The 22,527-nt window shown below is 42.4% G+C and overlaps 1 protein-coding gene and 1 pseudogene across 2 annotated transcripts in view; one reads left to right on the plus strand and one right to left on the minus strand.

Moving 5' to 3' along the window:
* Positions 1–12,917, plus strand: part of LOC143664379 (uncharacterized) — a 28,058-nt pseudogene extending 15,141 nt beyond the window's left edge. The window contains exon 4 of the transcript XR_013166406.1: positions 662–12,917. The product of XR_013166406.1 is annotated as an uncharacterized LOC143664379 (transcript). The remainder of the gene's footprint in view (positions 1–661) is intronic.
* Positions 12,918–18,827: 5,910 nt separating this feature from the next.
* LOC143664236 (histone H2A type 3-like) lies at positions 18,828–20,350 on the minus strand. The gene has a single exon (XM_077137901.1). It carries the CDS (start codon positions 20,296–20,298, stop codon positions 19,906–19,908), a length of 393 nt encoding a protein of 130 aa, XP_076994016.1. The 5' UTR covers positions 20,299–20,350; the 3' UTR covers positions 18,828–19,905.
* Between the last annotated feature and the right edge of the window lie 2,177 nt (positions 20,351–22,527).

A 22,527-nucleotide genomic window follows, 5' to 3' on the forward strand; every position in this document is an offset into this window, starting at 1 on the left:
CAACTTAATAAATTCCCCTTTTTAAAAAGCCGCTCAGGATGGACAATGATGGCTCAGTGGTGGAGTTCTCACCTGCCCTGCCAGAGACCTGGGTTCGATTCCTCGCGCCTGCCCATGAAAAAAAATGTGTATATATATGCCATTCTGTTTTCAGTGTATCACATTCTGGCAGCTTGCAAACTAGAGCAGTGGTGTTGGTTAATCTTAGGTGTCAACCTGGCTGGGTGTTTTGTGAAGGTGGTTTTTCACAGGGTTGGAACATCTACACTCTCTACAAGGAGAGTAATTTGATAAGACCTGATCCAATCAGTTGAAGGCCTTTAGAACAAAAATTGGCCTTTAGAAAAAAACAAATTCTGCCTCAAGACTGCAGCGTCAGCTCCTGCCTGAGTTTCCAGTCCACTGAGCTGATCTATAGATTTCAGACGTCAGTCCCCACCATAGTAAGCCAGTTCCTTACAGTAAATCTCTTTACATATATTTCTATATTCATTCTATCTGTTCTGTTCTCTGGAAAATCCTGGGACAAAGTGTTCTGAGAAGCTGGGTATGTTGGCTTTGCTCCAGAAATTAATTACTGTGTGTGTGCTTCTGTATGTTTAATGATAGTGGATGCTTCTATCGCTGTTAATTGGAAATGAATTTCATTCTTCATCTCTAGTGTTGCAAAGGCCCAGTGAACATAGCAGAATAAAATGGCATCCTCGGGAGAGATCAGAGTCTGAGCAGAAGGGTGGTTCTGATTCTGACCAGACCACTGCCTCTAATTTTTCTCAAGCTTCAAACCAAGGTACAAAAGACAGTTTTCCCATTTCATGGTTTGGGCAAAATTGTGTTTTCTTTGACACCGAGTTTATCCATGGAGCTTCCTTGACAGTGAGAAAAGAGATAAAATAAAATGGAGTAATTGTGACAAAGAGATTTAAAATGGAATTGGGAGGCCATCCAGGAGTTACTACTTTTATGCACATCTGAGCCAGGTATCCAAACTGCCAAGGTGTTTGAAATCAAAGGCAGCAGTGTTTCTGAGGAGGCCCGGATGCCGCGAGTCGACTACAAGACAAGGAAACCAGTAAACTAACTTGAAGGACATTTGGAACCCCAAATAGCCATTAATTATAATTATTTTCAAAAAATTTATAAAATCTCCTCTTTCTTTAAAAACCCTTGCTGGAAAGCCCAAAGATAGGACACAGTTTGGATTGAATCTGTGCTCCACAAATTGCAATTCTAAGACCCCAAATAAACACTTTTGTTGCCTTGCAGCTCACTCTGTACTATCCCCCTGGATGCCTTTGTAACCTGTTAAGCTTTGACTCTTGATGATTTTTTTTTCTGATCAAGACCCTATCTCCCAGCTATCAAAGCAGGGTTTTAAATCCATCCATATTTGGAAATTAGAAGCCAATTTATAATCAGTATTAATGACAAAATGCCTGGTTGAGAAATGCATAATCAAAATGTTGGTACCACCCTCTGCTGAGCCATTGACAGCTTCCCTTCTCTACCCGTGTGGTTTCCTGGCACTTGTGGTGTGGACCTGCCTTGTTAAGGCTGGGGTATTAGTTTCCTCTTTGATGCTTGTGTTAGTTTGTCAGGCTGCTATGACAAATGCCAATGGGTTGGCTTAATCAACAGAAATTTATTGTCTCACAGTTTTGGAAGCTAGAAGGCTTTATTTCTTCCTGGGTAATATAGAGTTCTGGTGCTGGTTGCCAGAAATTTTGGGGGTTCCTTGGCTTGCATTCTGTTTCCTATCACATGGCAATGCCCTCTCCTTTTTTTACTTCTATAACTTCCTGGTTCTCTTTATAAATCTTCCAATAATCCAGACCAAGACCCACCCTCATTCAGTTTGGCCACCCCTTAACCGAAAATAACATCTTCAAGAGGTCCTGTTTACAATGGGCTCACTCACCCAGGAATAGGGATTAAGCTTAGGAACATGTGTTTGTTAGGGTCCATAATTCAGTCTATCACACTGCTTTAACAAATTATCATAAATTTCGTGGCTTAAAACAACCCAAATATATTCTCTAACAGTTCTGGAGGTCAGAAATCCAAACTGAGTATTAAGAGACTAAACTCAATGTATCACAGGGCTGGCTCTACCTAGAGGCTCCAGGAAAGAATCCATCCCTTGCCTATTCCAGCATTTTCTCTGTCATTGACAACCTACCTCTCTCTTACAAGGCCCTCTGTGGCTACCTTTAGGTGCCACCCAGATAATCATCTTCCCATCTCAGGATCCTTAACTGTATCACATCTGCAAGGTGCCTGTTATCAGATAAAAGGCACAGGTTCTAGGAATTGGAATGTAAACATTTTGGGGGGTGGGGTGGGGGCAGGAGGGGAGTTTCTTCATTATTCCCTGGCCCCAGCCAGTCTCAGGGGACCTAGCTGCTTTGTGTACCCCTCTCTCAATTCCAAGCTCCACAAGGCTTGGGAAACCTTTAGCACCATAACTGGCATGTAATAGTCAAATATGTGTCCAAAAACTGACAGATATCTCCTCGTCCCTATCTCTTATTGTTGTGCATTCATCTGCAATGGTCACTGACTTTTTACCTGATACAATGTCCCAGGCTTTTTGTCCCTAGACTGACCTCAGATGCACGGGCTTGTGATTGAGATCCATAAAAAACCAAGGTTTTCTTCAGTAACTTTCCTTCTCTGTGCCTTCCCTGTTCCTTTCTTCCCTACCATTCTCCTTGCACTCACTTTTTGGAATTTGGAATCATTTCTGCAAACCAAGATGCACATGAAATAGTCACCATTTCATAAGAACGTGCTCTTTTCCAGGCACTTTTGGCTTTTGGGGGATGGGGCAGGAATTTGCATTTTTAACAAGCTTTGAGGGTGGGAAGAAAGGCTTTGTCATCTGCTAAGATGAGGAGAACATGGAGGAGTTGGTCACTCACTACCTTAACAAGTGTTTATGAGGCAGGCATTACCTGCGTGTATAAATGAATGAGGAATGAAACAAAACCTAGATCAGAAAGATCCTTGGTCAGCCTGTGGCACCGGAGGATGAGGGTCAACCACAACGGCTTTGTAGGCTCACGTGATGGTCGATTTCTTCTGTCCACTTAGCTAGGTTACGGTGTCCAGCTGTTTGGCCAAGCCAGCACTGGCCTCATTGCTACTTTAAGGGCACTTCATAGATGGATGTAAGTCACTAGGAAGTGATTGCTTCTGTGGCTGATGACCTCTACAATCATGAAAGGAGATTCCCTTCAGCAATGAGAGAAGGTCCTCATCCAATCAGTAAGAAGCCTTAAAGAGAGAATGAAGGATTTCAGCCGCTTCATTTAGGCAGCAATCAGAAAGAAGAATTTCTATCTCTACTTCAGCCAGTCCACTTCCCTTGGAGAATTCAGTATTACCTTCACTGAGTTTCCAACTTGTGTTCTGCTCATAGTCGCATGAGTCAATTACTATAATAAATCTCTTTATAAACATATGTACATAATCTCTTTTTGTACATGCACATATACATGCACACATATTTATCCTGCATATAGCCTGCATTTCAGTTCTCTGTAGAACCCTACTAATACAGTGATCTGAGTGCATTTCTGGGAGCCGGGGCTGGAAACTATTCAGTCACTTATCTGGGAAGTTTTCAAGGAACTGGACACCATACAACAGAAAACATATTCTAATTGCTACGTACAACAGACAGCATATTCATACAATAGAGAGCATATTTTAGTTGTTAGTTGCTTTTCTCTGTCCAACTATCACCACCAAGATGTTTATTAAGGGTCCTAAGGGGCTCTTGGGGTGGGGGTGAGAATGAGAATACAAAAATAAATCAAAGAGTTGGCAGGGCAAGGCATTCCATGTGACAGGAATGGCAGAAGGCAGTAGGCCGGGTAACAACAGCCTGCATGTCTGTCCGTGGCCCAGAGAATGCTTGCCGAGCCTTTAACTCCTTGTTTCCTCAAAGGCCCTGCTGAGGGAGAGGCTCTATCATGCCCATTTTTCAGAGGAGGCACCTGGTCTTTGGGAAAAGACAGCAGAGGGGAGTGGGGAAGTTAAAGGCTCCAGTGCTGGGTCTGCAGCTTCCCAGTCATAGGAAGCTGAGTGCTTTGCTTAAGCCCCTGAGCCTCCAGCCTTCTCATCTGCAAATGGGGAGAAAGCACACGATCCTCAGACGATGGTGGTGAAGGCCAAAGGTTAAGGGCACTAGTATGGAAACCAGGGAAGTTGGGCCTTGGCCTCCATGGATTTTGCCCTCTACCCCTTCTTCTGAACGGTATTTGAGGACTTATTCTGGCACTTAGACTAGCAAAACCAAGTTTGGGGAGAAACGACGAGACTGGAGCCTAAGTGTTCTAGCAATCCAAACTGGTCAGGCCCTCACTGGAGAATTTTCTAAACTGTGTATAGTAACCCATTAGTGGTTTGTGAAAGACATTTAGTGGCTCTTGGCCAGCATTTTCTCACAAAATAGAATAGAAAAAAGATCTTAAAATGTAGAAAGGAAGTGGTGTTATATGAACTTTTAGGTGTGTGTTAAATTGCAGTGGAATCCACGATTTAGGATAGCTTTGCAGACCGTTCCAGCTCCAGAGCTCCCCTGGGGATGGGCTGAGACCTTTGCTGTGGCTGCATCAAAGCTCAAACCCCACCCAGTCCACCCTGTTGCCCTCACACTCTCATGGAAGGTGTTTCACAGCATCCCCAGTAAACCCACGCACACTCATCTCAGCCTCAGGCCCTCTGTCCCAGGAAACCCAACCTAAGACCCAGGTCAAGGCAAAAAAATATAAAAAGCTAAAGTGTTATCAGGTCACTTTTACTGACACGTTGTTCTTTAGTTGCCTTTTAGAAATATCACATCTCCCCATAATTTGTTACATTTTAGGACCATCAACCCGCAGTGCCTGTGTGGAACTTGAGAAGTCAATGGCAATTGAACAGGTTTGAGAAAGCGTGGACCTCCTCTCCTTATTCACTGCAAGTTGGCAAACAGGTTTTGAGTGCTAAGTAATGGCAAGGCTCTGTCAGGATATATAATCCTGCTCTGCTCAAGCTTAGTGAGGGAGAGAGCAAGGTCATAGATGAACTCCATCACCGCAGCCTCATGAGGCACCAGTCACCCGCCTTGAAGACAGGACTGCAGAGCCCTGAGCGGAAGGGAGCTTGAGCCCAGTGCCATGTGTTCTAACACAGCTAGGGACCCCTCAGGTGAGATCCCTTTAAACCCCAGAGTGTGCTGTCGTCTAATCACAGAATTCAAAGGAGCATCCACTCAGCAAAGACCCCTCCAGAAGACTCCAAGATGTCAAATCCCAAATTATTCTGATGGGAAGAGTACAAAATGTGACTTACATCTTTCAACCAAAGCTTTTACCTCTTAGTGTTGTTCCTGAATCTAACCTCAAACTCAAAAGACAGAAGAGCAGTAAATGATGGCTTATGACTCTTTTCTGTTCCCCTAAGAACTGAGCGTCACTAATCCACTAGGAAAGATAGGTGTAAGCCCCACCCACCCTTTACAGAACTCGTGCTATGCTATCACTGTGTGTGGGGACTTCTGGCAAAATGTGTAAATGCATATATAATTATGCCATTTTCTCCAGAATCAACACCCTTGCAAAAAAGGGAGAATGAGTCCCCTCATCATGAATGCAGTTTTATCGGAATATTGTTGCACTGATCTTTCCTAGTTTGGAAAATAAATGAAACCACCAACTTGAGGTTTGTCACATGGGGCTGTGGGAAGGATATGGTTAAAGCGTTTGTAAGCTCGCTCTGTGTTTGCACACCTTCCAGCAGTGAAAAACCACCGCACTTGTCTGTCTGTCACATGAGAACTGGAAACAGCTTACGATGTTTGTCTGCTTTATTGTGTTACTTGCATATCTGTCTGCTTTGCTTATCTGCGGCATTTGCTGATCTGGAACATATCCTCCTACTCATGGGAAAACTCCTGCTTTGTTCTTAAAATTAAAGATACATCCTCAAGGCAGATTGGTATTCAATGGATAGCTTAGGTCCAAATGGCCCCTTTACCCAATAAACAGCTAGCAGAAAATAAACTCGAGGCTCTGCCTCTCTCTTGGGAGAGAGACTTCATTGCTTTCTGACTTTGTATCAAGGGTTTTTTTTCTTCTCGTGCTGATTCTTTGCGGACAAAGAATAGCTGCCATAGGTGGTGTTGCCCACAGTGGGCAGTGGGGTAAGTAGGTGATTTCCATCATTGTCTTTTGTACAGAACCTTCAGATCTGTGGTCATGTCTGAGACCACACTCTGCCTACTGCTCCAGCAGGCCTGGGCAAGACGAGGTCATGGTCCCACCACCATCACCAGCAAGTGTAAGCTTCAGGATCCTTGGTGAAGGAGCTCAAAGACAAGACTAAGGTCACGTTGCTGGAGCGCAATAGCATTTCCTAGCAGCCCTGGTGACTGCCATCAAGCTCGTGACCAAAACACCGATGGCTGGGGATCCTTCAAGCACTACAAAAAGGCAACCAATGGAAGAGGTATGAATAAGGTGGTTGTGGTATTTGGAAGCTGTTATGTACATAGATTATTTCAATTGAGATGTGACCCGCTCCATTCAAGATGGGATTTAATCCTTTTATTGGAGTCCTCTTATAAAAGAGGATAAAACACACATAGAATCATGGATTTTTTTTAAATTTACTTTTGTTTGTTTGTTTATTTATTTTTGATTCTGTGGTTTTTGTTGAGATATATTCACATACTATATATTCTATCCAAAGTGTCCAGCCCCAGTGTCCACAGCATCCTCACTTTGTTGTATCATGATTCTCCTCAATTCTAGACAATTTCATTGCTCCAAAGAGGAGGAAAAAACAGATACACCTCTCTACATATAAAAGAAAACCCAAAACAGCGCATATCCCTTATCTCCTCATTATATACCCTTACTATTGATGAGATACTAGTAAAGTATTGCTTTTTTTATAGTTCATAGTGTGCAATAGGTAATTTTTCCCATATACCACTCTGTTACTAACTCTTTGTACAAGTGTCATACATTTGAAGTAGTTCATGTAAGAACTTATTTATATTTGTAGTGTTAATTGGTGAGATCATGACTTTAGATAACCCATTTTATTCATATTCACCTTCACTATGCACTACTATTTATAAACCCAATAATGTACTACCACCACCTTTATCCATTCCCAAACATTTAAGATCAACCTCATTAATAAATTTGTACATATTAGGTAACCAATCGCCCTACTCTGCTTCGGTCTGTCTTCTACGTTTTAAGACTCTGAGTTTACATTTTCTAGGTGGTTCATATTAGTGAAATTATACACTGTCTGTCCTTTTGTGTCTGGCTTGTTTGTCTTCAAGGTTCATCCATGTTGTTGCATGCTTCAGGACCACATTTCATCTTAACTGCTACATAATATTCCACTATATACATCTACCGCATTTTGTTTATCCATTCATCTGTTGATGGACACTTAGATTGTGTCCATCTTTTAAAGATGTGAATAATACCACTATGATTATCAGTGTGAAAATGTCTTTTCGTGTCACTGCTTTCAGATCTTCTGGGTATATACCGAGTAGTACGAGTGCCAGGTTGTAGGTAAACTCAATATTTAGTTTTCTGAGGGACCGCTAAACTGTCTTTCACTGTGGCTATACCATTGTACATTCTCACAAGTGTTCCATTTTCTCCACTTCCTCTCCAACGTTTGTAGTTTCCTGATTATTTAGTAGCAGTCATTGTTATAGGTCTGAGATGACATCTCATTGTGGTTTGGTTTAGCATTTTCCTAACAGCTAATGAAGATGACCATCTTTTCATTTGCTTTTTAGCCACATGTATTTCCTCTTCTGAAAAAATGTCTAGTCATGTCTTTTGCCCATTGTGCTGATTTGAAAGGACATATGGACCCTAGAAAAGCCATGTTTTAATCAAAACCCCATTTTGTAAAATGGCAGAATAATCCCTATTCAATACTGTATGTTTGAAACTGTAATCAGATCATCTCCCTGGAGATGTGATTTAATCAAGAGTGGTTGTTAAGCTGGATTAGGTGATGACATGTCTCCACCCATTTGGGTGGGTCTCAAGAAGTTTCTGGAGTCTTATAAAAGAGGAAACATTTTGGAGAATGAAGGAGATTCTGAGAGAGCAGAGAAAAATGCAGCCACAAGAAGCAGAGTCTACCAGACAGTGACCTTTGGAGATGAAAGAAAGTGCCTCCTGGGGAGCTTCATGAAATAGGAAGCCAAGAAAAGAAGTTAGCAGATGATGCCATGTTCACCATATGCCCTTCCAGATGAGAGAGGAGCACTGACCGTGTTCATCACGTGCCTTTCCAGATGAGACAGAAACTGTGACTGTGTTTACCATGTGCCTTCTCACTAGAGAGAAACCTTGAATTTCACTGGCCTTCTTGAACCAAGACGTCTTTCCCTGGATGCCTTTGATTGGACATTTCTATAGACTTGTTGTAATTGAGACATTTTCTTGGCTGAATCATGGATTTTTGATTATCCATGGAGATGTGGCCCACCCAGTTGTGGGTGGTAACTTTAGATTAGATGGTTTCCACTGAGATGTGTCTCACCCATTCCAGGTGGGTCTTGATTAGTTTACTGGACTCCTTTAAAAGAGGAAACATTTTAGGAAAAGTGAGAGAGCCAATAGATCCACAAGAGGCCACGCAGCCAGAGACTTTTGGAGATGAAGAAGGAAAAGACCCCTCAGGTTGCTTAATGAAACAAGGAGCCTGGAGAGAAAGCTAGCAGATGTTGCCATGTTCGCCATGTGCCTTTCCTAGTTGAGAGGGAAATCCTAAACTTCATCAACCTTCTTGAACCAAGGTATCTTTACCTGGACGCCTTAGATTGGACATTTCTATATCCTTGCTTTAATTTGGACATTTTCACAGCTTTAGAACTGCAAAATTGCAACTTAATAAATTCCTCTTTTTTAAAGCTGTTGTATTTTTGGTATATCGTGTTCTGGCAGCTAGCAAACTAGAACAGACCCTGATAATTTTTATTGGCTAACCCCAGAATACCTAGGCTTGGGTGGGTGCTGAAATTGATTGGCTCCTTCTCCCCAGTCACTGCCATTCTTTTCCTTGCTCGCAATTAATTCCTTGTTTTACATCATTTGTGTCCCACTCCACCCTTCTTATTTCTTTTCCATTGTTCCCAAAAGAAACTGTACCTTTTAAGCCTTAACTCCTTGTGCTGGTTTGAAACACTTATGTACCACAGAAAAGCCATGTTCTTCTACTCCAGTCTTGTGGAAGCAGACTTATTATAGGTGGGATCTTTTGATTAGGCTTTTCCCATGGAGATGTGGCCCACCCGATTCAAGTAATCCTTTTACTGGAGCCCTCCATGAAGAGTATAAAAGACAGGCAACATAGAACTCAGAGCCAACACAGGTACAGACATTTCAAAATGCAGAAAGATATGTCCCAGGAGACACCAGAAGCTGAGAGAGCTGTTTGAAACCAGAAGCCAAGAGAGAAGGACAGCAGATGTAGCCATGTGCCTTCCCATGTGACACAGAAACTCCTGAAGTCATCAGACTTCGTTTAGTGAAGACATCTTCTTTTTGTTGCCTTAATTTGGACATTTTCACGGCCTTAGAATTATAACTTATAACTTAATAAATCCCCTTTATAAAAGCCAATCCTTTTCTGGTATATTGCATTCCAATAGCTTTAGCAAACTGAAACATTCCCTATTCTTTACACTGACCCTGGTATATTCTGGATTCTGACTCTATGAGTTTGCCTTTTCTAACTATTTAATATTAGTGATATCATACAATTATTGTCCTTTTTTGTTTGGCTTATTTCACTCAACATGATGCATCAAGGCTCATTCATGTTATAGGAGGTATCAGCATTTCATTCCATCTTTATGGGTGAATAATGCTCCATTGGGTGTGTTTGCCACATTTTGGTTATTCATTTTAATCAGCCATTTGCTTTCCATGTCCAGATTTCTCTCTCTCCCGAAATTAGTATATATTATTTGTTATTTTGCCTGTGGGTGAAACCTTCCCCACTTGAGGACACAGGAGAAAATGTATGTGTATACTTGGGTTTTGCTGTTCTACTGCTTTGCCCTGCTGTGTCGACTCCATCATGCTGAGACTGTCTGCCTAGTTGTTAATTATGCCTCACCACATTCCTGGTTTTCTCCAGTTCCATATTACCCCAACATCGACAAAGGGGCCTGCAGCTGTAATAACTGCTCAATAAATACATGCCGAATAGTTGGAAAAATGAATGAATGGTGTTTGGTTTGCTAAGGCTGAGGAAATGCAATATACCAAAAATGGACTGGTTTTTAACAATGGGGATTTATTAGCTTACAAGTTTACTGTGTTAAGGCCATGAAAATGTCCAAATTATGGCATCTACAGGATGATACCTTCTCCCCAAAGACAGCTACCAGTGAACTTGTGCCCTTCTGTCCGACAGCAAGGCATATGGCAACATCTGAAGCAATGAAACATATTTTCTCCCAAGTTTCATTGCTTCCAGCATCTGCCTTCAGTGGCTTTCTCTCTGAGCTTCTGTGTGTTTCTTGCTTTTATCTTCTGTCTCTCTTAGCTTCTCTAGAGCTTTTTTTCTGTCTATTATCCTCTTATTAAGGCTCCAGTAGAGGATTAAGACCCACCTTGTATGAGGTAGGTCACATCTCAATTGAAATAACCTAATCAAAATGCCCCAGCACAGTGGGTCCACGCCCACAGGAATGCGTTAGAAGAACATCATATTTCCTGGAGCACACAGAGCTTCAAGACATCACAGATGGTTAACAAAATAAGTAACAATTAGAAGGCAACATATTGAAGTAAACAAGGAGTACTAGATAAGAAGGTGGAGTTTGAAATCAAGGAGAGAGCAGGGTGTCATGGACAAAGACATCAGAAACCCCCAGATTCAAATCCTGGCTCTTTAGCTTCCACGTTATATAACCTGATTCCTCTATAAAATAGGGAGAACTTGATGAATATAAAGCAGTTCCCAGGGCAAAGTAAAGCAGTAAGTTACTAGCAGCTATTATCTGCCAGGTATATGGTAGCAATCGATAAATCTGTTAAACCAGAGTAGCTTGCTCACTCTTCTAGTTCTCAAAAATAGCATTTTTATGCTAATTTTACCCAATTCTAATTTGAATGCAGGATTAACAATATAGTTTGCTTCTAAATTCTCTTCATGTCAGAAACCACTGACTCGTTTTTTTTTTTTTTTTTTGAGCCTTAGAAATATTACACAACCAATTCAGTTCATCCTGGAAACTCCACTAGTTTCCCTCTTTGAACTCATTCTCCTACTCAACCTGGGTTTCATACATGTTTGGTTGAACCTGATTCCTTCCTGTCAGTGCCCTCAAGTCTTTTGCACCAATGTCCTTTGATAAAACCCACCTGGGAAACTAGCCAAAAAAACAATAACAACAATTAAAAAGGACAAACAAAGCCCATGGCTCTATCTAGGATTTCTCCTGCCTTACGCCGGGGTGACCCCTTCAAAAACCAATTACTTCTCCTTGGAAAATTCCTCCCAGAAACAATATCAAGTTTTCATTCTCTCTTCCCAAGCCACTTGTCATTTTCAGCAAAAAACCCCAGCTAGTTCATTTAAAAAAAAAAAGAGTAAATGAACTATTAACTTCCTATCTCCTGATCTCAAGGATTAAGTAAACATCTTTCTCAAAACACATTCTGCACCCCTCAAGAGTGGGAGAAAGATCAAAGGTGACGGTGCAGTTACACAGAGCAGGTTGGGTTCACAGATGAGTATGCGTGCCGAATCATACTGATATTTCTTTTAACCTCCGGCACCTTAGAGCAGCTAGAAATAAAAATCTAAAATTGTGGGATTATAACCTATACCAAACTCTGAAATCTGTTCTACAACTAATTGTTGCAATGTTCTTTGAAATTTATTGCTTTTATATATATATGTTATTTAAAGAGAAAGAGGAGTATAATAGAGAAAATAGGATTTAACAAATGAGTATTACTGCTGAATCATTATATTGATATTTCTATTGGTCTCCAGTATCTTGCAGCAAGAAAAATTGTGGAACTGTAACGCATACCAAACTTTAAAATCTATTCTATAACTACTTGTTAAAATGCACTTGGAAATTTATTGCTTTTTTGTATATGTATTTCACAGTAAAAAAGTAAAAACCCCAAAATTAAAGATAACATGTACAATGATATGGAAAATAAAAAAACCATAACACATTCTTCAACCTCTCCCATCAATATCATTGTTTACTTTAATCTTGCAACCAGAATCTGGATTTTGTTTTATATGGTGATGTGCTCAGCTTCCGTGATACAGTATAATTCTAATCCAATAAATTATATCTCCAAGTTGCTTCCAGAGTGTCTTAGTTTGCTGGGCTACTCAAAGCAGATACTATGAAATAAGTTGGCTTTTAACAATGGAAATGTATTAGCTTACAGTTTGAGGCCATGAGAATGTCCAAACCAAGACATCATCAAAGCAATACTTTCTTTACAAAGGCTGGTTGCCAGGGATCCTTCACTCGTCTACCACATGGCAAGGCACATGGTGGTGTCTGCTGGTCTCTCCCTTCTCTTCCAGGTTTCATTGCTCTCAGCTTCTTGCTTCCATGACTTTCTCTCATCCTTTTTATTAAGGACTCTGGTAATAGAGTTAACAGCCATCCTGAATGAAGTGGGTCTCGCCTTAACTAAAGTAGCCTGATCAAAAGCTCCTACTTAAAAAAAATCCATTTACAATGTGTCCACATCCACAGAAATGGATTAACTTTAAGAACATGCTTTTCCTGGGGTACATAGAGTTTCAATTCACCACACGGAATATTTCAAATCAAATGCAGATTTCATGAGGTCTCTCTCATGATTATTTTTCCCTTGTTCCCAATCACTTCTAGAAAATGTGTTCATTGATTCAACAAATGTTTATTATCACTATTTTAAGCACCAGTGATACAATTGTGAATGAAAGAAGATACTTCCTGATTTCAGGAGCTAATATTCAATAACAAAATGCATTCATCCCACAAATATTTATCAAGCCTTAACTATACCCTAAGTACTGTTCTAGATGAATATGACAAAATTCCTGCTGTCATAGATCTCACTCTATACTGGTAGCCAGGCATAAACAAATAATAAAAAGAAAACTAATAGAAGAAGGTGCTCTATAAAGAATTAGAGTGCTTTGTCATGGTTAGGGACATGTGTCAACTTTCCCAAGTTGTGGTACCTGTTTATCTGATTGGACAAGCGCTGGCGTGTCTGTTGCAATGAGGACATTTCATAGGATTAGGTCATGATCACGTCAGCTGCATCCACAGCTGATTCCATTTGTAATCAGCCAAAGGGGAGTGTCTTCTGCAATTAGTGATGCTAAATGCAATCATGGGAAGCCTTTTAAGGAGGACTCAGAGAAGACAGGTCCCATTCCTGCTTTGGCTGGTGAGCCTCTCCTGTGGAGTTCATCCAGACCATCCATCGGAGTCATCGGCTTCGCAGCTTGCCCTGTGGATTTTGGACTCTGCATTCCTGCGGTCACGTGAGACACTTTTATAAATTTTATATTTGCAAGTATTCCCTGTTGATTCTGTTTCTCTAGAGAACCCTAACTAATACATGCTTGGTTATAGGTTTTGTTTTTGTTTTTTTTTTTTTCATTTTCTGGCAGCTTAAGCAAATACTGTGCAATGAGTTAGCTTAAACAATGTATATTAATTATGGCTTTAAGGCTGAAAGCAAGTCCAAATCAAGGCATCATCAGGCAATGCTTTCTCACTGAACTCGGTGGCATTCTGTGGCTGGCTGCCACTGATCCTTGCTCCTTAGTTTGTCATATGACAATGCACATGGTGGTGTCTGTTGGTCTCTCTCCCGCTTCTCTTCCAGTTCCGTTGATTCTCAGTTTCTGGCTACTCCATCTGTGGCTTTTTCTCTCTCTGTCTAAATTTCATTCTCTTATAAAGGACCCCGTTAATAGGACAAGACCCACCCTGATTGAGGTGGGATATGCCTTGTGCCAGTTTGAAACTGTTGTGTACCCCAGAAAAGCCAAGTTCTTTAACCTTGATTCAGTATTGCTGGGTGGGAGCTTTTTGATTGTTTCCATGGAGATGTATTTCCATCAGTTAAAGGTGGGGTTGCTTACTGGCGCCATTTAAGAGGGAACCATTTTGGAAAAAGCTTCAGTGCTTGACAGAGCCCACAGAGCCAGAAACCTTTGGTGATGCCGAAAGAAAACATCCCTAGGAAAGCCATTTGAAGAAGACAATAGAGAAAAGTAGCAGACATTGCTACATGCCTTCCCAGCTGACAGAGGTGTTCCAGACAGCATCACCCTTTCTTCAGTAAAGGTAACCTCTTGTTGGTGCCCAAATTTGGACACTTTCATGGCCTCAGAACTGTAAATTTGCAACTCAATAAATTCTCTTTATAAAAGCTGTTCCGTTTCTGATAAATTGCATTCTGACAGCTTTAGCAAACTAAAACACAGCTTAACAGAAGTGAGCTCACCAAAAGGTCCTACTTATAATGTGTTCAGTCCCACATGATTGGGTTAACATTAAGGCTGTCTTTATCTGGGATACACACAGCTTCAAACCACCACAGGGGTCCTGGACTGGCCAGGATATAGTGATGTTATAAAAGTCAAGAATAAGCATCTGTATCTGAACCAAGTGAAAGAGCAGATAAATGGGACAAGTACCATTCCTTGTTGACTAGAGTCCTTGGTGTTTTTTTTTTTTAATTGTACCCACGAAAGTTTTTGCTTCAATGAACATGGAGAAGAAAATGTCCAAGACCCTTGTTGGGTCTTTTGAACTTGCCCTTGTGGAAAACCAGATCGGTACACTGGGTAGGGTTTTAGCTGGGGGAGACTTTACATTTGGTTTTGATGCGTATATTCCCAGCTCACACTGGTTGTCCCTTTGTGATCAGTTATCTGCTAATTAATCACTATATTATTAATAATTACTATTACTTATTGGTGTATTGAGTTACTAGTAATTACTAAAATACTAATTTTCATTCTCAAAAGTATCCTTGACTGGGACTATAAATTATATGGTCACCTTTTTTATAGCATTTTGTTTATTGAAAAGCATATGCAGTGCTGTAGTTTCCTGGGCTGCTTAAGCAGATACCATGAAATGGGCCAGGTTAAATGATGGCAATTGATTCACTCATGGTTTGGTAGCCAGAAAAAAATGTCCAAATCAAGGCATCACCAAGGCTATGCTTTGTCTCTGCTGACTGTTGTGTTCTGGGGCTGGCTGCTGGCAAGGCAGAAGATCTCTCCCTTCTGTTCCAGGTTCTGTTTCAGCATCTAGCTTCCTGTGATTTTCTCTCTCTCTCTCTGAATTTTATTCCCTTAAAAAGGACTCCAGGGCGGGCCATGGTGCCTCAGCAGGCAGAACTCTCACCTGCCGAGCCGGAGACCCGGGTTCGATTTCTGGTGCCTGCCCATGTTAAAAAAAAAAAAAAGACTCCAGTAATAGGACTGAGACCCATCCTGACTGAGGTCCACTCACAATGAGTTCGCACCCACGGGACGGATAAACTTTAAGAACATGTTCTTTGGGGGGTGCATATAGCTTCAAACTCCCAACTCACAGCAATTCCATAATCCAGAGATAAGCTTGGAGAAATTTACAGAATGGTTGGTTCATTGTAACTACCCTATTCCACACAGGTCTTTTGGGCTCCTTGTCTAAGCACCCCCTCATCCACCATCTCTGAAGAGGGGAGGTGTGCCCCCCACTCCCACCATCTTCCAGAGAATTCATCTGTATTTCACAATAGTGGGATCTGCCTGCCTATCGAACTGAGCTGTCCTCTTAGGTGGTTTATTCTTCAGAATAATTCTTCAAGTGGCTAAACCTTACATGCAGCCAGAATGTAGATGATTACCCTTTGCCTTTATACAAAGTGCTTCTAACTGGAATTTAACACTATTTATCTGTTAGAGGTTGTAGCTTTCTGGGATATATCAATGTCCAGCCCAGCTACATCCCTTTGGATTCCTTCTCTCATCAAATTCCAGTCTGGGAACCTATAGCCATTTCTGATAGATGAAAGTCTGTCCTTTTAAACAATTCCTATGTTAAGTAGCCTTCAGACCAACACAAGATGTGTACTTCAAAAAAGATCTCAGAGACCTGTTAGTGTTGGGAATCATTACCTAAGACCTTTAGCAATCTGCCAGGAAAATACAAGTCCCCTCTTTGTTCTGAGTTTCTTCAGTGAACAATACTGTTATCAAAACACGTTTGAGACAAAGACAGAGGGAGTGTTGCAGTATCTGGGACTGCAAATGTTCAAGGAGAGAACTGAGTTGCCCAGGGATGGGACAAGCAAGACTTGTGGCGGGACAGGTGCTCATGTGGTCTCAAGGAAATGACTAGAAACACTAAAATGCACAAAACTGTGGCGGTTACTTGTGTATTAAATGAAAACAGATGGCACACTGATGTGTCACCAGGGAAGCCAGTTGAGTGCCTAATGGTGACGACTGCCTTGATGATTTCAGTGCTGTATGAAGTCTTTCAACCTCAGCATCCTCAATCTGCCTTCGCTTGAGATCAAGGGTAAACATTCCATTAAACAAATACACCCACAGGGAAACAGAAATGTCAATGTATTGGGCAGAAAATCAACTGTCAAGATAGAGGAGACAATCAGGCCAGAACATCTGGTGTTCTCTTGCTCAGGCCCAAGCACAAGAAGCCACATTTATCAGTAGGATGTGGGATTAGCCTGGAACTACAAGATCATCCGCTGTGTAAACCACAGCAGGGTGACTCCTAACACAGGGCCACCGATACCACTGAGCCAGGCAAAAAGGATGATGGCACTGGTCGTTGCATTTTCTGTGCCCTGAGTTGACAATTTCTCTCTTGTTCAACTTTTCCATAAACAGAAACACCCCAAAAGAGAATCCTTCAGTCCACATAATTACTACCCATTGCCACCCTTCCTAGGATTCCATCCTCTTGAAAGATGCCCTATTCTCTTCCACATCCAACCTGGATCCCGTACTTGGATTTTTTCCTATGGCCCACAACCCACAGGATGGGCCTCAATGTGCTATATTGCCCATTTACCTTTAACATTATCAGCTCTCCCTCTGGAACTCTCATTTATCTGCCTCACTGTGAGGGGATTCTTCTCATCCTTGTTTCCTCACTCGGCTGAACCCAAGGCCCCACACCTGCTGATACATATAAAAATCTGTTGAGTAAATGGAAGAATGGGATAATCACGAGGGTTTTTCCCCCCCTTCACTCATTCATTCATTCTTTCTATATATAATTATCAAGAGCCTAGCATTTGCCAAACACATTTAGGGATACAGCTGTGAACAAAAAGACAAAACATCTGTCCTCTTGAAGTTCATATTCTAGTGGGTGGGAAAGGTGACAGTAACTGGAATCTTACCATTATGCCTCAGATTTGGCTTCCAGCTTGATGTGACCGAGGGAAACACTGCTGGGAGGAGGCCACCCACCCTCCCCACCCCAGTCCCTTAACTCGGGTGGCCTCCTCTTAGGTGGTCAATTGCAAACCAAGTGGAGGGAGCTGCAGGCCTCTTTTCAGAAACTTCGGCAGCTCCTTGCATGGCACAAAGGCCTGGTGGTGACACCTGACTTCCCCATTGGACCAAGCATCCCGCCCAGCTCTGCCACCTTTGATAGCAAGGCTCCGCTGTTTTCAGGGGAGACTGGGAATGATGAACAGTTTGCATGAAATGGTCCAGACAGGATGTGGGTAGTTGGCTTCCTACTGGAAATCTTTTGCCAAACTGGTAGGAGCTGACAGTGTTAAGTTTTTACCTGAGCCCTGTGATCCTGGAAAAAGCAAAGGTTAAGAAATCCCACCACCTTTTGTGTTCCAGAAAATGGTGTACTACGAAGAATTCCCTTCCCCATTTGACTTAGATAAGATTCACGGAGGACCCCACCCCACCCCCTTATTTACCTCTGACAAGGCTGGACACAGATCCTCCAGAGTCCCCTTCTTAGCCTCATCATTAACAAGCTGAACTACTGGTTCTCACTGATGGATCAGAACAGAATGCTAACCAAACATTTAAGTTTCTCTCCCTCCAGGCCCCTAGATTTTAAGGCCACCTCCCAGGAAATAAACTGCTTCAGCATAAAATGGCCTCGGATCTGCTGTCATGCCAACCTTTCGTCCCAATTGCCTTCACCTGACAGAGCACAGAGGCTCTTTCCTCTCTGTCAAAGAAAGACTTTCTTTTGCCTAGCTCTTGAGGTGCTCGCGGACCTATCGTCAGAACATTCTCCCACTGCGACGGCCTCTCTATTGCAATAGCCCTTTCTCCCTTTGCAACAATCCTTTCACATAAAATGCTCCACACCAAGTTCCTTTTTTTTTTTTTTTTTAAATCTGGCACAGCTTTGGCTCCTACAGGGAGATGAGAAAGACAAATCTGACTGAGGAAGAAAACATTTACTGAATTCTGGAACTTGCCCAAAATGTCTTTGTGCTGAATTTTTCATGGGGTCAAAATAAATTAGCCCAGCACTTTAAAAACTTGAATTTGCAAAGGAACCACCTGGAGATCTTGTCAAAATGAAGACTGATTCAACCGTCCCGGGGTGGGGCCTGAACCTCTGCATTTTTTAACAAGCTCCCAGATGATGCCTATGATCACAGATCATAATTTGAGTTGCAAGATATAAGTACCAGAAGTGTTATGTGTACCTATTAATAGCATTAAAAAAAAAAAACACGAATTCAAGGACCTGTAACCACCGACTTTCATGAAGTCTTAAAAGACAGTTGGACACCTTAGGACAAGGAAGACTAAAACTGGACCTTCTCTTAAAATCCTATTTTTAAATTAATAAAACACATAGGCCTACAAAGGCAACAAATCTTGTTAGTGTCAGAATATTTTTTAAATGGCATTTATAATAAATACCTTCTCTATTAGCATCTAATCACTACCATAATTTTGAAATAGCAATGAGCACAAAGGGTATCCACGAAAATATTTGGTGTCACAGGTCCTCCTGTTAAGTACTGTGGTTTGTTGCCTTTTGTACTGAAAAGAAATGCTAAATTAAACCTAGTTAATGCAAATAAAGATGTCATTTTTCCCGGTCTAAATTCAGAGTGATTGAATTAATCCAGGTGAAGAATCTCTGCCACCTCCCTTAGATGCTTAAGAGTCTAATTCAAACCTGACATTTTTCAAAGGAATTGGAGTAAGTCACCTGCTGGAAAGCTGGAGCCTGTGAAAAAGGGCCCACTCATGTGCACAGCTGAGGTATGTCACTGCTAGAAGGTGGTGGTCAAGAGGCCAGGTCTCAACTCCCAAAGCCGGAACCCAGGGGCTTGCTCCAGACCCATCCAGTTCTGTGGCCTTTAGCAACTTACCACTCGGACTGTTTCTCATCATTAAAATTGGGCCTAGGGTACCCCTGCTCTAAGGCATAATAAGAATTGAGGATTCGGTGGGAAACCATCTCGCACAGCACCTGGCCCGCACTGTAATAACTATTAGTAGTGAAAAGACTGACTATAACGAAGTGTCAACAGAGATACCCAACATGGTCGGTCTCAAGCTGAGGCAAGGCATCACATCTCTTAAGTCTGGTTTTATCTTCTGTAAAATGGATGATGACATTGCGGCTCAAAACAAAACTTCCGGTTTTGGGGGAGGGATGTTCACTATCTCTTTTATTTCGTGAACCACGTGATGTGCCGCTGTTCACTCACAGCTTACCCACAAGAAAACAACACAAGGACAGGACGAACAACAAAAATCTCAGCAGCTCTTCTGCTGGATATTTAAGTGGCTCTGAAAAGAGCCTTTGGGTTCTGGGGCCTGGAGGCCACGCGGCCTGGGCGGCCCTCACTTGCCCTTGGCCTTGTGGTGACTCTCGGTCTTCTTGGGCAGCAACACGGCCTGGATGTTGGGCAGGACGCCGCCCTGCGCGATGGTCACGCGGCCCAGCAGCTTGTTGAGCTCCTCGTCGTTGCGGATGGCCAGCTGCAGGTGGCGCGGGATGATGCGCGTCTTCTTGTTGTCGCGGGCCGCGTTGCCCGCCAGCTCCAGGATCTCGGCCGTCAGGTACTCGAGTACCGCAGCCAGGTACACGGGCGCGCCGGCGCCCACGCGCTCCGAGTAGTTGCCCTTCCGGAGCAGGCGATAGACGCGGCCCACGGGAAACTGCAGCCCCGCGCGAGAAGAGCGGCTTTTGGCCTTAGCCCGAGCCTTGCCTCCCTGCTTCCCGCGGCCGGACATAGCCTTTAAAACGCGTGGTAAGAAAAAACTTACAACACCTAGAGCCAGGCTTTTATACACATCAGAGGTTGCACAACCCGAGCCGTACCATTGGGTACCGCTTAGCATGCAGAAATGACCAATGGGGTAAAGGCATTTTGCATCCTTGTAGCTCCATTGGCCAGTTCTGGTCTGCGGTTTCTCCAATCAGGCAAGACCTTGAAAACAGCCTTATTTGCATACGGCCCAGAGCACGCGCCGGACCTGACCGAAACCTGGTGTGGTTCTGGTGCCTTTCACTGGGTGGCTGGAACAGCCGGGGCGGTGGAGGAGAACGTGGAGCGGGTGTGCCCGGGGAAGCCTGGGGGCTCGGCAGGCCGCCTCCGGGGGCAGACGTCCTTGGAAGTGACCATGATGTGTCGTGTGGGCATTCGACTCTTCCCTGGGTGGCCGAGAATCGTCCGACCAACTCTGTTGTTAGCAGACCGAGTGAACCGTTCCATTTAGCTGTTGAATATACCGCACCCCCAAGTTGCATAGAAATGCTCCACTTTTTATTGGGTTTGTGTTGAGGCTGCTTTGTTATTGTAGGCTAACGGCCCCGCGCGAATTTGCAGCCTTGCTCGCTCCCCCGGCTCCTGGAGACTCTCCCGGAAGCCGGAAGAAATACTGACTCTGAGGTTAGCGAACCTGAAACTAGTTAACCTTTCCCAACCTGATCCGTTCACGATCTTCCCTGCAAGTACTTAACTGCCTCCAAAGGAGAGAAGACCCACAGCGATGGACACATACTTCAGGGCGCATGCGCAACGCGCGTGTGTGATTTGTGTGTGTGTGTGTGTGTGTGTGTATGCGCGCGCGCGCCAGAGCCAACAGAGGACTTCTACGAATTCATTGATTAAGATACAGAATAGAAAAGGTTTTCAAGACGATAAGCTTTTCCAGTTAAATAAGCGTTGTAGGAGTTTGTTATTACCAGCATGTTAAATATTCTGTTAATTTTTTTTAAGCTGCCAATTTGTACAAAAATGTCTTGTAAGAAACTAGACTAGAGGTTTTTACTGTGTCCTGTGAAAGTTTAATTCTGTCTGGTTGACTTGTTCACTTATTGAATTGATAATGTGCTAATTGGCATTTCTTTATAGTTGGTAGAAATCTAAAAAAATTTATTTGCAAAATAGTAATTATTCACGTGCACATCCCTCTCGAATGAATAAAAGTGTAATAAAGCTCACAGTCCAAAATATTATTTTAAAAGAAGACTTTAAAGCCTCATTTAAATTTGTCTCATTTAAATTATCTGCCTCCAAAGTGAATGAGATTTCCACTAAGAAATAACTTATCTCAAATATGCACTATCAGCAGTTAAGCTTGTGGAATGAAAGCGAGATGGGCAGTGATCTGGAAGCCTGCATAGAAGCTACTTTTCTGTTTCCCTCTGGCAAATGTGAACTTGTGGAAACGTTTTTTTCACGTTATTTATTTTAACTAAATATATTATTTTAATATTAAGTTATTTAGTTGCCTTTATTCTCTTTCTATGAACTAGTCTTCTCTTGAAAAAAAATCTTAGCATTTTACACCTGCTGTTGGTACAGCGTCCTTAACTATTTCTATGCCTGAGGGACTTCACAGAGAGGAACAGGGCAAAAGGGCTTCAAAGCCATTGCCATTTATTACACAGACACAAATCTTTACAACTGGGAAGGAAATATTGTGAGGTGAGAGCACAGCCTCATAACTCTCAAAATGAACGTTTAGAGGAAGTTCACGTGAACTCTGACCGACAAAGTGCTGCCAGAAAGATCCACTTGACTTTTTAAAACTGAACTTGTTTGCTTGCATGCCATAATAACGAAAGGGTTCTTTTAAACTTTATTGCACTAGCTGCTAACCCTTTCTAGGAGGCATACCATTTTAATATTTCCCAGACATCTAAGGCAGAACTGACTGATTCAGCAGTCTGACACCTCCATCACTCCTTCCCTTCTTCCCATCTCAATTGTTGCAGGTCACCTTTGCTATTTTCTTTATTTTGTGGTTATTCCCTCTTCTCCAACTCCCAGTCCTCTTCCTCGTTCCCCATTCCATGGGCATCTATTCTCATGAGTCCCGTTTACTTTGATCTGCATGAAGTTTTATGTCTATTCATGAATTGAAATAAACAGTCTTGTGTTTTATACTTCAGTTTCCTAATTTTGTGACTCAGCATCATGCCTTAAAGCCATACCTGTGTGCTGTGGGTCCGTC

The sequence above is a fragment of the Tamandua tetradactyla genome, chromosome 20, assembly GCF_023851605.1.
Source record: "Tamandua tetradactyla isolate mTamTet1 chromosome 20, mTamTet1.pri, whole genome shotgun sequence".
Classification (NCBI taxonomy): Eukaryota; Metazoa; Chordata; class Mammalia; order Pilosa; family Myrmecophagidae; genus Tamandua; species Tamandua tetradactyla.